The sequence below is a fragment of the Lolium perenne genome, chromosome 4 (assembly GCF_019359855.2).
Source record: "Lolium perenne isolate Kyuss_39 chromosome 4, Kyuss_2.0, whole genome shotgun sequence".
Classification (NCBI taxonomy): Eukaryota; Viridiplantae; Streptophyta; class Magnoliopsida; order Poales; family Poaceae; genus Lolium; species Lolium perenne.
In genome coordinates, this window is record NC_067247.2 from 336137762 (window position 1) to 336153423 (window position 15662).

At 44.6% G+C, this 15662-nt stretch overlaps 3 protein-coding genes and 1 long non-coding RNA gene across 5 annotated transcripts; 2 read left to right on the plus strand and 2 right to left on the minus strand.

Annotated features, from left to right (window-relative positions):
* Positions 1 to 1396: 1396 nt before the first annotated feature.
* Positions 1397 to 2119, minus strand: LOC127349114 (uncharacterized). Its single transcript, XM_051374896.2, has 2 exons — positions 1751 to 2119; positions 1397 to 1652 (listed from the first exon to the last, which is right to left on the minus strand). Exons 1-2 carry the CDS (start codon positions 1999 to 2001, stop codon positions 1514 to 1516), a joined length of 390 nt encoding a protein of 129 aa, XP_051230856.1. The 5' UTR covers positions 2002 to 2119; the 3' UTR covers positions 1397 to 1513.
* A 2314-nt stretch (positions 2120 to 4433) lies between these two features.
* On the plus strand, positions 4434 to 7735 carry LOC127296550 (uncharacterized). The gene is made up of 7 exons (XM_051326660.2): positions 4434 to 4896; positions 5273 to 5461; positions 5922 to 6014; positions 6209 to 6391; positions 6464 to 6566; positions 6653 to 6838; positions 7215 to 7735. The coding sequence occupies exons 1-7, from the start codon at positions 4702 to 4704 to the stop codon at positions 7490 to 7492; spliced, it is 1227 nt and encodes a 408-aa protein (XP_051182620.1). The 5' UTR covers positions 4434 to 4701; the 3' UTR covers positions 7493 to 7735.
* A 648-nt stretch (positions 7736 to 8383) lies between these two features.
* Positions 8384 to 10044, minus strand: LOC127296551 (uncharacterized). 2 transcript variants are annotated; one of them, XR_007848538.2, is made up of 5 exons: positions 9986 to 10044; positions 9826 to 9908; positions 9564 to 9741; positions 9448 to 9491; positions 8384 to 9356 (listed from the first exon to the last, which is right to left on the minus strand). It is a non-coding gene; the product is annotated as an uncharacterized lncRNA (long non-coding RNA). The 2 variants fall into 2 exon arrangements; XR_007848537.2 differs by lacking the exon at positions 9986 to 10044 and having other exon boundaries at positions 9826 to 9979.
* A 2427-nt stretch (positions 10045 to 12471) lies between these two features.
* LOC127296549 (serpin-ZXA-like) lies at positions 12472 to 14262 on the plus strand. The gene is made up of 2 exons (XM_051326659.2): positions 12472 to 13046; positions 13153 to 14262. Exons 1-2 carry the CDS (start codon positions 12516 to 12518, stop codon positions 13972 to 13974), a joined length of 1353 nt encoding a protein of 450 aa, XP_051182619.1. The 5' UTR covers positions 12472 to 12515; the 3' UTR covers positions 13975 to 14262.
* The last annotated feature ends 1400 nt before the right edge of the window (positions 14263 to 15662 follow it).

A 15662-nucleotide genomic window follows, 5' to 3' on the forward strand; every position in this document is an offset into this window, starting at 1 on the left:
GTCCGGCGCCCCGAGCCCGTCCCCGTCCCACAGGGGACGCACCGGGGACGCCGGACACAACGAAAAGCGAGGCGGGGAGTGGCGGGGCCGACTCGTCAGCGGCACAATAAATTTTTAACCTAACCGTCGCCTACCTCGCGACGAAAGTTATTGGCGGTGCGGTTCCCGCAGCGACGCAGCGACGGTGCAGTTCCCGCAGCGACGCAGCGACGCGTCCCGTCGCGCCTAGCTCTGCGTGCCGGCGTTAATGAGCGCCACCGCTCCTCCGCCTCCCCCCGGCCTATAAAAAGGGGCGCCTCTCATCGTCCCTCTCACACACAAACCCTAGCGCCTCTCTCCCAAACCCTAGCCGCCACCATCTCTCAACAAGACTCGACGCTATGTCTGGTAGAGGCGGAGGCCGACCTCGCGGCCACGGCCGTGGTCGTGGTCGTGGCCGCGGCAGCGGCATAGCTGAACGCTCGCCGTCGCCTTCCACGCCGCCGGCTTCATCATCGTCGGAGATGGACGTGGAGCCGGACGTCCTGTTCGAGTTCGTCCACGTCCTCAAGGGCGACCCGCGCGGCATCCAGAGGCTGCCGGACTCCTTCGCCGAGTACGTCGGCGGCGTACGCCCGCGCACGATGCATCTGCGGGAGCATTCGTGCGGCTACTGCCGGTGGATCGTCAAGGCGATCTACGACGCGCGCGGCAAGATGTACCTCAACATCGGCTGGGAGAAGTTCGCGCGCCACCACAGCCTCCAAGCCGGCTTCATCCTCGTGTTCTCCTACTTCGGCAACAGGGACATGAGCGTCAAGGTCTTCGACGACAGGCGCTGCCTCCGGGACTACCACGTCGACAGGGACTCCCACGACGACAGCACCGACGAGGAGGACGACTGAATGAGTGTTGTTTCTTCGCAGCGAATACGTGCACGGAGGTTTCTGCCTGTTCGCTTCATCGGTAGAACCAACAAGGGCACCATCCTCCCGCTGGATTTTCCAGTTTAGGTGACTGGGTGTGCCCTCGAGTGTTCTTTCTTAGCAGCGAACACAGGAAACCTTCGATGCACGGCCTAGTTAGGTTTAGTTTCTTTGCAAAATTTTATATTTGTGTCCACGACTGTTCAAACTATGTATTAGTTTGTGGAAAACCACGTTCCCAATTATGTTTTCGTGTAAACCACGTTCCAAATTATGTATTAGTTTGTGGAAATTGAAATAAAAAAGCCAAAAAAAAAGTATTTTAAATGTTTGGGGGAGGCGTTTGGGGGACGCGGCTGGGGAGCGACGTCCCCCAAAGGCGGCACGAACAAAACACGTCCCTCAAACGCTCAATCCGGCGCGGTTTGGGGGACGCTTTGGGGGACGCGACTGGAGATGCTCTTATCGACGTGCACCAACATCACGAGGGATGATCCCAACAGCGTCGGGTGCCGCTCAAATATGCACTACTCCGTACCTCAGTTAAGGAACTGACACGTAGTAGACGAATACCGAGCATAATCAAGTAGTACTACACCGTATGAGTCCTAAGATTCACCGCCGCTGTCGCCGGGCACAGCAAGTGCGAGGGCCAAGCAGAGAGGCACGACGGCGTAGGCGCCGAGCTTGAGCAGGTCCTCGGTGTCCTTGGAGATGGCGCCGATGCGAGACCAGTCCCCGCTGTACCTGCAAGCACGCCGTGCACCCAGCAGCGTTCAGCAAAGACTGCGCAATGGATTCTCGAATCTGTTCACGGGTGCGTCCCCAATTAAGCTCACACGTACCCGGCGTCGACGAAGCCGAGGGCGAAGATCACCGCGCCGGCCCGCAGGAGCACGCTCCTGCCGGGGAGCACGCCAGACAGAGCGTTGGCGTCGCCTCCGCCTCGCTCTTCCTCCTCGGGGGACTTCTTTGCGTTGCTGCGCAAGCGGCAGAGGTGGCGGCGCCTGCCGTGGGTGAGCACGGCCGTGCCGCCGCGCGGCGTGCACGGCGAGTGGACGATGTTGGCGCCGAGGCCGACGCCTGGGCGCAGCATCGTGGCGCGCTACCGCTACTGCGCTGGGTGCTTCTCTTTGCTCGGCTTGCTTTCTCGTCCACACGTGCGCGCGTTAGCGGCGAGAGAGAAGTGGCTGGTCTGTCGTGCTGATCTGTTGCCGCACAAGCCACACAAGTGCAGGGAGTACACTTGTACAGAAATTCTGAATTTGGCATTGGTGTTTTTATTCAAATGGGGCAGCCGGCACCTCTGCATCAACAATGATGCATATGGTATCTTCATTTGTTTAATGCAAAGTTTGTTTCACGATTATTACAGCTCAAATATCGTATTGGATGGATACGTCTATCAACCAGCGGAAGATCAACATAGAATGGGAACAACGATACATCGGCAATTTAATCTATTATGGGACCGTCAACCGCACTTGCTGAATTTAACATAGGTAGACAAGCACAAATTAAGTCAATTAAATACATAAGTACCCCTTTGATATATTTTTTATACACAAAAACAATAGGACCCCTACTACATTATTTTCATTTTTATAAAAAAAAACCCGCATGTACAAGCTCAAAAGAATCTAAGAAGGACTTGAAACATTCACTTAAGTTAATATACTGACCTTCAAAGATAATTTTATTCTTGTGGTTCCATAAACTCCAGCATCCAACTATGAGAGATTCCCTAAAGCAAACTTGGCTATACCTCTCTCTTTTTTGCATCCATCCGCATCTCAAAAATATCGATCTCAGATTCCATCTCCATGTTTAATTTTCAACAAAAGTTCTGGCTAAAATCACAGCTGATGAAGCGGCGCATATAATCCTCAGTGACACCTTTTGAGCATAAAACACAATTCTGCGATTCATCATGGAATTTTTTCCTTGAAAGAAGCTCTCCATAAGATGAATTTAGGAGAACCCCCCACATAATCCAAAAACCAAAAGGTATATGTGGGGCGCACATAGCAAAGTTAGAATGGTAGAAATAATGGATTTCACAACTTAATCTTCCATCATATGATAATTTATCTGCAATATCAACCAACCTTCTATCAATTATCTCAATGATACAAAGAAGGTGTTTAGTTCTTGGCTTTGTTGCAGCCACGAGGATCCCCATATAAGTGAACGAAATAGATTTCATGTTGCATCCCAATACCTCATCCATTTCAAGACATCTGTCACCAGAAACATTAATAGGCACCATAGATGATTTACTCAAATTAGCTTTGAGGCAAGTGGAGAGGGCCTTTCCGGACCTTTCCGGTTTGCAATTTGTTCAAGTCATATACCAAAATCTTACTTTATGTTTCATCTAATCTTTTGGTGTCTACTGTTGATGTTCGATCAATTTCAACCGCTTATTATTCTCCATTGCAGAGTCACCCAACTATAGTAGTAGGTTAGTGTAAAATCCTTAAGAAAGTTAGGTTATTGCAGCGTGTACTATGTATTATGTGTTGTACTCTCTCGATATGGGATTATAAGGTCAGATTGCCAATTTGCTAAGACCAAAGAGATCAATTACTCACTTTAGTTAATTAATGCATGGACCAATAACTTTTACATGCATGAAAGGAGAGAGAAAAAACATGTTGATAGAGGGAACAACATGCATTAAAGGATTGATACTCCCTCCTTTCACAATTACCTTACATTCGGGGTTTAGTCTTAGCCAAACATTGTAACCAAATATCTAGAAAAAAACTGTCACCATCTACAATATAAAATCTATCATATTAGAATCTTCATAAAATATATTTTCAAATTATATGTATTTGGTATTACAATTGTTGATTTTTTTTCATCTACGAACTTTACAAATTTTGACTTAACTAAACTCATAACGTGAGTCAATTATGAATGGAGGAGTAATTACTAACGTGAATTAAGACAATAAAAAAGCAGCCTTATAATTTCTAACAAACAAAAAGACTCTCTAGCCTTATAATCTCATTCGGAGGGAGTTGCTCATGATGACTGTAATTATATATCATAGATTTATATACAAACTAAATTAAGGACAGGGCAGGTGCATATGCATCCTTTATTTGAAATGCATTTTAAATATATTTAAAAATATTAAACAAATAAAAAATGTCTCGTATACATCTTGACATGTTACATTCTTATAAAGTTGTTTCAGCAAAAAATGACATATTTTGTGAGACATTTTGTTGTCTTTTTACACAAGACACAGACAATAACGATTTTATGTAAAATTTCACGTGCGCATATAGAACATGTCTGTCTACATGGAAAATTTCTTTTCTAAATTTAAATCACTTTATTTGACTTAAACCATGTCTCTTATAAAACGCAAGTATGGTAGCGATGGATATCAGTGTTGTGGCGTAATCAATTTAGACTTAAACTATACCAATTAATTTAAATAAATTTAGACTCAGCTTAAACCAAATTTGGACTTAAATCGTAATGACTGAAGTCTTGGCCATCTCTCTAACTTGTTCAGTAAATTGGACTGTTAGAGGAGCCGGCTCCGCTCCTTCCATTCCCCTCCCCAGTCCCCACGCCGGCCATCTCCCCGTCGCAGCGGCCGGACTGATCCGTCGCCCTCTAGGGTTTTGGCTCTTCTCCTCACCGATTCGCGCTCAAGGGCGCTGCTCCGGCCCGCCGCCGGCTGCTGCTACGGGTTCTGCGGCGGCCAGCCCCCGTTGTGTTGGGAGCCAGCTAAGGTATCCTGCTCGCCGCATTGGGTGCCACACGCATCGCGATGGTGCCCAACGGGCTCCTGCCCAATGCGTCGGCGGGGGTGACCAGGCGCCTCGACCCCGACCGGTGGGCCGTCGCCGAGTCCCGGGCCGCCGAGCTGATCGCGCGCATCCAGCCAAACGCCTACTCCCAGGGCCGGAGGCATGCTGTCTACAACTACGTACAGCGCATTATCAGGAACTGCCTCTCCTGTCAGGTATATAATGGCTTTCCAAGTGGATCGATTGCTTCCACAAGTACTTAGTGGCTTGCAGTGTCTTTTACTCCCTTTTACTTAGTGGATCGATTGATCCTGTTCTGTAGTCCTAATTCAGTTGCCATGCGGTTGATCTACTTACTGGCATAGAACAAGCATTTGTACTAGATACATTGGGAGATTTCAGTGTTAAAGTAGTTTCTTGTTTCTTGGAAAATGAAACTAAACTAGTTTCAGTGTTTGCTTTTCTTATGCAAGATTTTTTTTTTGCTACCATCTTGGCACTTTCCTGGTCCTACCTTTTTCTTGTGTTCCATATATATACTATATGCTATTATATGTTCTTGAAATAGAATTGACCCCTCCCCTCCTTCAGGTTTTTACTTTCGGATCAGGCCCTCTGAAGACTTACTTACCGGATGGTGATATCGATGTCACTCTTTTCACTAATAGTGAAGAATTAAAGGATACCTGGGCGAATCTGGTTCGGGATGCTTTGGAGCATGAAGAGAAAAATAAAACTGCTGAATTGTGTGTAAAAGAAGTTCAGTATATTCAGGCGGAGGTAGTCTCTCTCTGACATGTCCGACATTGTATTTCTTTTTCCGCATATACATGGCTCATGCTGTAGCTATATATACCTAGGGTAGTGTTGAATTAACAAGCTTGCCTGCACACATGTGTATGTTGAAATTACTAGTGAAATCCCATTGCTGTATTTTGATTTTTGCCACATCGGAGTAGAACTGAACAAACATAGTTTATTCACATGCTTCTGGATATTCTGTTTGTACAGGCTACTCCTTACTGTAAGATGCACTAACCTATTATTTCCCAGTTGAAACATTCAGGTGGATTGTGTAATGGAAAAATGCTTCCAACTTCCTTCTAGTTCTCAGAATAGGGAAACATATTCTTCTCTTTATGTTACTTATTTTATGGTTGTGCTTTGTTACTTATATATTGCTGTCTTGTGTCTTCATTCATTTGGTACCATTCTCATATTATTCGTGAATCATGCACAGGTAAAGCTTATCAAGTGTCTCGTGGACAACATTGTTGTTGATATCTCATTTAATCAAGTTGGTGGATTGTGTACACTTAGTTTCCTTGAACAGGTGTGTCTCTTGTTTAAATCAACTGAATGTTTACTATATGCAAATAATCTGCTGGAATAATTTCTTTGTGTATATTAATACTATCACATGTACAGGGTTGACTTTATGGCTATCGTTATCGCATATAGGTTCGAGGATCAAAGAAACTTGATTTTTCTTCCTAACTTGCTTCTAATGAATTCACATTTTATTAGGTTGATAACTTGATCAATAAAAAACATTTATTCAAGCGGAGTATCATATTGGTTAAGGCATGGTGTTTTTACGAGAGTCGTGTTCTTGGAGCTCACCATGGTCTTATATCTACTTATGCATTGGAGACTCTGGTTCTGTACATTTTTCACGTGTTCAACAACTGTTTTACGGGACCACTTGAGGTAATTTTTCTCTCTTGTATTTTACTGTCCTGACATGAAAACATTGCTTATTTGTTAATTTTGCATTTGCAGGTATTATACCGTTTCTTAGAATTCTTTAGCAACTTTGATTGGGAGAAATTTTGTTTGAGTTTGTGGGGCCCAGTTCCTATAAATTCACTTCCAGATATGGCTGGTAATCTGATATATTGTCTTAATCTTACTACTGTTTCATAGCTTATCGAAACATGGTGTTTGAAAATTTATTGTTATTTCATGCAGCGGACTCCCCACGGATGGACACTGATGACTTGTTGCTGAGCAAGGCCTTCCTAGACAGATGCAGCCAGCAGTATGGAGTTGCGGCTCGCACCCTGGAAAACCAGGGTCAACCATTTGTTTCAAAGCACTTCAATGTTATTGATCCATTACGAACAAACAAGAACCTTGGAAGAAGTGTCAGTAAAGGTAACTACTACCCTACCTAAAATAGTCTAATTGAAGCAGATGAATCCAGCAGAGTTCATGCTTGCTGGTTTTGCCTTTTGCTAGCCATACGATGGACGCTATCTTTGTGTTTGGATTAAAGATATTTGTAAGTCTACATAACTATATGGTAAACATGTTAATTACTATTTAATCAGATTAAACATCGGAAAAATAATGTCTCTTGAGATATCTCGATATGTTCAGATTCTAATTACTAAGCATTTTCATATAATAAAATGAAGCAAAGTTTATATCATATTTTGGATTTGTTGAAAGAGAAGCTCCGACTGCTCGTTCTGTAAGATCAATGAAAGCACATCAATATGTAGTGTTGATAACTTGTTACTTTTTTCAGGCAATTACTTGAGAATACGCAGTGCCTTCTCTTTTGGGGCAAAAAGGCTGGCAAAGTTACTTGAATGTCCAAACGAAGATCTAGTTGCTGAAGTAAATCAGTTCTTTATAAATACATTAACAAGACATGGGAGTGGTAATCCTCCTGATGCCTCTACACCAAATCTATCTCCTGAACATGCCCTGCAGGCTGTCTCTGCTGAAGCGTCAAACATCCACGAAAGTGCAACAAGGACCAATAATAAGATTGAAAAATCTGAACTTCAAGCTAGTCAGTAAAATTTCACTGAAGGTTCTCACAGGTCACATCCTCCGTCAGTCTGCTAGGGCTCCTACCTCAGTTAATTATTGCCAGTTGCTTCGTGTTCTTCGCTCTGTTACAAGCTATTGTCTTTTTCTTGGCACTTCTTTCATTATGTGGAACTCTAAGAAAGGAGCAACAATGTCTTGTTCTAATGCTGAGCCCGAGCTTCGAGCACTTGCTACTACTAGTACATAAGAGATGGTCTGACTTCTTTGGTATTTGGTTGATCTTGGTTCCTTATGTGACAGCACCCACATCCTTTCTGTTTGACAGCACTACTACTATTCAGACACCAAATGAACTGGCCAAGCATGAGCTAACCAAGCACATTGGTGTGGATGGGTTCTTCGCACCGTCTCATTGGCAACAATGAACCATTCACCTCGATTATGTTCCATCAGAGCTTCAACTTGCTGAATTCTTTACAGAAGCCTAAACTAGAGAACAACTTAAGCTATATATATTCTCAAACCCAATATGTCAAATCCACCTTGAGTTTAAAGGGGTGGGTGTTATGTATACTAGATGATACCCCGCGCGTTGCGGCGGGATAGATTTATAAAATAGTTCAACTATACGTATTATGATTGTGTAAAATCAACTACCGATAACACCCATAATGATTATTATAACATGATTTGTACTCTCTTTGTAAGTTGCTCTTTCTACGTCTTATTTATCTCATGCACCATTTGTACTACTCAAATATATCAATCAACTACAGTAGGGTTATTATATACCTAAAACAATTCACACAAAAAATTAGCTGATTGGGGGCATAGAAGCATTTGATTTTTCGTTGAGTAACTTACAAAGGTAATACTTTAAGAAATATGTTCATCTCTCATCACCACAAACGTGGCATAATCTCATAGTTGTAAGAGAAAAAAGAAATATGTGAAAGAGACTGTCAACTATTATTTGTTACCATCGAAATACAGTGATGTACCGTACTATAGATGGGGTATAACTGTACAGAGGCTTAAGCAGCCTGGGAGAAACAAAGAGAAAAACGAAACAAAAATAACAGGCAGTTATTAGTCCTCTAAAATCTAACCCAGCCAACAGATCATCTTAGGCCAGATGGGCAATCCTATCCAGCAAAATTTCTTGTAGTCGAGGACACGTCGGCTTCTAGTCTTCAATATATGCCAAATAATATACACAACGGCTGAAAGCTAATGATTTGTATGATGCTTCTTCCGTTCTTTTAGACATTGCGCCGACCAACTGGCAATATAGTTTGAGTTGAAGGCAATGGGAACAATCTGGGTTGGGGCTACCAAATCAATTTCGTAAAGGGGCACCCAAGAAATAGGTGCACATCAGATTCTAACGCGTCATCACAGAAGCAGCAATGTAGCACCTTGTCAGAAGTCCATAAGATGGTTCAAAGACAGCAACCGGAGGAATAATTGCACTTTAGGTTCAGCTCTAGCAAGTTCATGGAATGAATTTTGCGAAAAAACCGAGCTTCATAAGCACTCTTTGCTGAATAAACACCATGCGCGGAGAGGTTCAGGGAGGATTTTTGAGTGTCAAGCAAAAAGACAGACTGGATCTCTTCCCATAACGATAGAAACTGATCTAACTGAACTTCATTAGAAATCCAATCAAATACATAGAAATCACCGGTCATTCAAATATTCTTTGCAATAGTGGATCTGTATTTGTTTCTCAAGCTTCATAAAAACACCAGTTACCTAAATTGCATGTTGGATAAAAGCACCATATAAAATTCAGATCAAAGGATGAACATACAGTGCCATCAACCCTAGTTGCATATAGGGTAGCTTAACTTGGGTCCTGAGATAGCCTTAACCCAACTCCTGAAAATTTCTGAAACAGTAGAGCCGAAAAGCAACGTTGCTATTTTTTTCAATGGTACGTTACTATTATTTCACATTGGGAACACCCAAGATGATGATACCTGGAGAGAATCAGCGGAGACTCCAGGGTAGCAAATACATGTTACTGCAAGATAAAGAAAATAAGATATGAGCGTGGTCATCCGATACAAATTAAAAGAGATGAAAGCTTTTGTACCAGCGTCCGTAGGCAGCAAACGTGATGATCGCTGCTTTCTCATAGCTTCAACGATTAAGACGCAGAATCCAATAAACTCGCTTGCATGCGGAATCCAACAAATTAGTGGGCTTGAGCGAGATGCAATCAAATCGTGTGGAGGGGCAAAACGTGGAGCAGCTTTCGAGCTGGAGCGCAACTGGTCAGATTGACAAACATTGGTTAGGGGATTGAAAAATAGAACGGATGATTAAAATCGAGAGAATCGAGAGCGGGTATCTACCTATGTGGAGACCGGTGCCACTGGAGGCGAAGTGAGCATGCTGGTGTGCGTGATGCCGATTGCAGCACGGGTAGGTTTTTAACCTGGAAGCTGTGGCGGATCAGTTCATCTAGCAGTTTCTACTGCATGAATTTTAGGATGCACCATGCGGTTTCATTACCATTTATGGCGAGGAGTCCATACGTCGCGGTGGCAGAGTAATTAGTATCGATGATTATCCACGACCAAGAAGACGAACGGTGCTGCTACGAACCTTGCGATATTGCTGTGCAAGCCCACTAAGGCACGTCCAGCAATTTGGCTCCGCGAGCCCATGTGGGTCGGCCAGCCCACGAAGGGGTTTCGTACGGATACGGGGAACCAGGAGTCGACTGAGGCCTCGTATGAAGTGGTTTCGTGCAGGGAACAATTAGCGATGCCCAACCGACGCGACAATGTAGGGTGGAACAAAAGAGGTGACGTGGCAGCACGAAAAGTCAGGAAAATCAAGTAGTGGGGGACTCCTATTTAGAGATAAAAGATATGATGTAAATGTATAGATTAGGGCCATTCTAGAGTAAGCCCATAATGCCTATGTATGCTAGGATATATCTCTCTGAATCAAAGCAGTAGAGAATTTGAGCTAGCTAATTTACAGAGACGATGTAAATGAAATATGAGTTTACATGGTAAACATTTACTCCAGAGTTTAAGTAACAAACACAAGCCAGAGTGATGTGGCGCACATGATGACTTCTTTTTCTTGACAGGTTGCCTTTTTCTCTTATTACCACGATCGTAGCATATCGAAAATATTATGGAAATAGCAATGTATTACAGAACAACATAGATCTGAGATAAAAGAATCATGTAAAATAGATTTGAAAAAAAAACTAGTGACCAAATATTCTACATGTGAGCGAAATGTCGAGTAGCATGTGGATGTTCAGCAGCAGATTTTATGCATTGGATTCAAGAACCTGACAAGTAAAATCGATGTGGGACTGACTGTTTGTTTGCTTTATTTGAAATCCAAAACTAATACAATTAGAGGACCTCCTCACACATTATGCATGGATTATAGATATTATCCACACAAACAAATCGAATCGTTAATGAACGGTGCCAGCTGCATCCTATTTACAACTGACACATGCTATTTTGTGATCCGTCTGCAAATATGATACGCGCCACTTTTACCCAGAGAGGGCAGGGTTGGCTGGCACTGCCTCTTTTGGAGTAGTAGCACTAAGAAGTGAGGCGCCATGAATCTTCCACTGGAAACATGAATCCTGGGCCTTTCCCAGCAATGCATGACCTGAAATCTGTGTTATTGCCATAATTTGCTTAAAACTAGAAGAGAGAGTCCCTGCTATGAACAATTCAGTTCAATGGCATGATGTAGTGCCAAATAGAATATGCGGCAATACAAAATGTTTCTGTGCATAAGAAAAACTTTTGAACACAATTTTGTTGTACGCCACTGCTAATTATAACTATTCACTACAGTAGCTCTTCACTTTGACTAGACATGGGGTAAAAATAATGTCTCACAAGAGTATGCTGCCATAGTGCCACTACGGTGACATCCACCACATACCACATATCGCTGGTAAGGAAATCGGCAATCGTTACTTGCTTGTTCGGCATGAGATTAGCGATTAATTAGAATTCAAATAATTAACTGATTTAATTAGTTGGTTATTAATCAGTGCAATTTACACAAATTAGCACTTAAAACAGTGTATATAATAAATAAATAATATATGTGGCTCTATATCTTTGGTCCTACTTCTCTAGAGCCCAAATGCCTAAAACATGTACGCTTTCCCTCCTTGACCTAATCTTTAAGGTCACGAGCGACTCAAGATCCACCGGCCGGCACCACGTTCTTACCTTCCACTTCTCCTCCTATGACCTCCGAAGTTTCTCTTCTTCCACCACCTACTCATGGTACTACCCCTCTTGCAGCTTAACCACTTACCCTATTGAAGGCGGTCTCGAGCTCCCGGATGAGCTTTTCAAGTTGGTTGATCGGGGATCTGGTCGACAACTGCGAGGAACTGGTCACCACCGAGGGCAAGGAACTAGTTGGCGAAAGCGGGAATCGAGCAACTAGAGTCGAGAATAAAGCGGGAGCTTCGCAAAACCTAATTGATTGGGGCAGTAGCGCCAAGAGAGGTGATATGGGTTGAAGATGTTGCAGAAAAATTTAAACCAAGTGTAGTAATTAGTCATAAACATACCTAGTAATCGAACAATCAGAGCAATTAGTCAGGCTAAGGATTAACACAATCGGTTAGTGATAATCGACACGTTAGGTCCCAAGTAGCGATTAATCAACCTATTAATCGCTAATTCGGCCGATTTTTTGAACAATGATCACTGGACCTAAAAAGAAAAAGCAAGGGCTAGTTTGCAGCTAAACTTCACAATGCACCATTGGAGGTCGACACGTCGGGGCTGCGATGGTCTTGAAGTAGTCCAGCAAGGCAAAAGTGGATGCTACCTATTTACATGAAAATAAATCAGATATGGCAAGTGATTATTGCAGTCCCTTTACTTTCTGACCGCCGAATTAGCGATTGTCATTTCCTCAAATTGACAGTAGGAGAGATGGAGGACAGTCGAGCATTTGTTGTGTGCAATTTACTCCACCCTACATAGCCCTCCACCGCCCACCGCCCACCGCCCGCCGCCCGCCGCCGCCGATGCCATCCCCTCCTTTGCCCAAGCTCGTGTGCCTCCCCCTCCTCCTCGCGCTCGCCCTCGCCGCGACGCTGCTGTACGCCGCCGGGCTCCACGCGACACTCGCGCGCGTGCGCCCCGCGCCGAACCCTGCCACCATGCGCGACGGCCAGACGACCCTCGCGCTCCGCCTCGCCAAGCAGCTCGCGCCTGCAAGCGGCAACACCACCACCGCCACCACCAAGGGCAACGTCGCCTTCTCCCCGGTGTCCATCCACGCGGCGCTGTCGCTCGTGGCCGCGGGGGCGCGCGGCGCCACGCTCGACCAGCTGCTCGCCTTCCTCGGGGCGCCGTCCGCGGCGGCCCTCGCCGACTCCGGACGCCGCGTCGTCCACCGCGTCCTGGCCGATCGAGCGGCCTCCGGGGGGCCACGCGTCCTCTTCGGCGGCGGCATCTGGTCCGACGCCTCGTGCGGCGCGCTCAGGACGGCGTTCCGGGACGTGGCGGTTCAGTCCTACAAGTCCGAGGCCCGCACCATGAGCTTCGCCAACGAGGTGTGTTAGATTTGTTTCTCCCTCTGCTGTTCATGCTCCAGAATTTCACATCAAGCTTTTGAATCTCTGACAAACAAAATCGTCAAATCGATCGTGATTTCTGAAGCCCGAAGAAGTAGCCAACGCAATCAACGGCTGGGTGAAGAAGGCCACGAACAACATCATCGACTCCATGATCTCCCCCAAGGACATCACCGGCGGCACCGTCCTCGTGCTCGCCAATGCAGTTTACTTCAAGGCCAAATGGGAGATTCCGTTCGAATCGAGCCTTACATCGTCTGGCTCGTTCCACCGGCTCGACGGCAGCCGTGTCGACGCGCAGTTCATGTCCGGGACCATGTACGCCGCGCAGTACGCGTCGTGCTCGGACGGCTTCAAGATCCTCCAGCTCCCCTACGAGCACGGCCGAGATTTCGGCATACGGCGTGGCCGTGGGGACGCAGCTGGCGCGGACGACACGCGCTACTCCATGTACCTCTTCCTCCCGGACGAGCGCCAGGGGATCGCCAGCATGCTGGACGCGGTCACCGCGGGGCCAGACTACCTGTACGCTGTCCTGAACAAGACGGCGGCTAACACCGTCAGGGTTACGCTGCCAAAGTTCGCGATAAGCTTCAACCGGAACCTCGTCGACGACCTCCGTCTGATGGGGCTCTCACTGCCGTTCTCGTCGGAGTCAGCCGACTTGCGAGGCATCTTCGACAAGGAATGGCAGGCATTCATTGGCAAGGTTCTGCACAAAGCGGTCGTCAAGGTGAGCGAAGAAGGGACGGAGGCGGCCGCGGTCACGATGATTATGATGGATGGAGTTGTAAGGGAGCAACCGGTCGACTTCGTCGCTGACCATCCCTTCAGTTTCTTCATCATGGAGGAGCGGTCAGGGGTGATCGTCTTTGCTGGCCATGTCCTTGATCCCACCACGAACTGATAAGCATCCACTTGTAGAAACTTCAGGCACTAGCTATTTGCTGATATTCTACCATCTTCTTGTGCTAGCTTGTCCTTGATCCCACCAACTGATAAGCATCGAGTTAAGGAAACTTCAGGCATTGCCTATTTGCTGATATTCTACCATCTTCTTGTGCTAGCTAGCTGCTTAATTATCAGCTTCATGTACTGTGTGAACCAACCATGACATCATATATTGTTGGATGTATATCTCTTAACGAATACTACTGCATTTCAGCTTCATGTATTAATTGTCGATAGCTCTAAAGTTTTTCCAAAAATATATCTTGACAAAGAATTTCTCTGCAGTAATGGTTCAGAATAATCTCAGCAACAACAAAGAACATTTATTTTATCAAAATCATTACTTTTACTAGGGTACCATGATTAGTTCTTTTTCATAAGACTATGATTAGTCCTGTGACAAGCCAAACTGAGAAATTGACCCCCTCCGCCTAACCCTTTCCCCCACCCTCTCCATCTCCTTCTTCAAGTGCATATGGTTGTGCTTTGTTACTTATATTATGCTGTCTTCTGTCTTCATCCATTTGGTGCCATTCTTATATTATTCGTGAATCATGCACAGGTAAAGCTTATCAAGTGTCTCATGGACAACATTGTTGTTGATATCGCACTTAACCAAGTTGGTGGATTGTGTACACTTTGATTCATTGAACAGGTGTGTCTCTTGTTTAAATCAACTGCATATTTTGCTATATGCAAATGATCTGCTGGAATAATTTCTTTGTGTATATCAATAGTTAATACTATCAAATGTACACTGTTGACTTTATGGCTATGGTTATCACATATAGGTTTGCGAATTAAAGCAATTTGATTTTTCTTCCTATAATTGCTTCTAATGAATTCACATTTTATTAGGTTGACAAATTTATCAATCAAAACCATTTATTCAAGCGGAGTATCATATTGGTTAAGGCATGGTGTTTTTACGAGAGCCGTGTTCTTGGGGCTCACCATGGTCTTATATCTACTTATGCATTGGAGACCCTCGTTCTGTACATTTTTCACGTGTTCAACAACTGTTTTACCGGACCACTTGAGGTATTTTTCTCTCTTCGATTTTACTATCCTGACGTGAAAATATTGCACACTTCCTTTTCCAATCTTTGTGGTCATTTTGCTGCTTTTATTGATCATCCTCCTCCTGAATGCAGTAAATTTTATATCATATTTTGTCTTTGTTGATAGAGAAGCTTCAACTGCTCGATCTGTCAGATCGATGAAAGAAAGCACATCAATATGTTTTGCCGACAACCTGTTACTTTTTGAGTTAGAATACGCATTGCCTTCTCTTTTGGGGAAAAAAGGCTGGCAAAGTTACTCGAATATCCAACCAAAGATCTAGTTGCTGAAGTAAACCAGTTCTTTACAAATACATAACAAGAAATGGGAGTGGTAATTGTCCTGACACCTCTACACCAAATCTATCTCCTGAACATGCCCTGTCTGTGCTGAAGCGTCAAACAGCCACAAAAGTGCAACAATGACCAAGAATAAGATTGAAAAAACTAAACTTTGAGCTAGTCAGGACAGTTTCACTGAAGGTTCTCACAGTTGACATCGTCAGTCAGTATGTTTGGGCTCCTACCTCAGTTCATTATTGCCAGTTGCTTTCTGTTCTTCGCTCTGTTACAAGCTACTGTC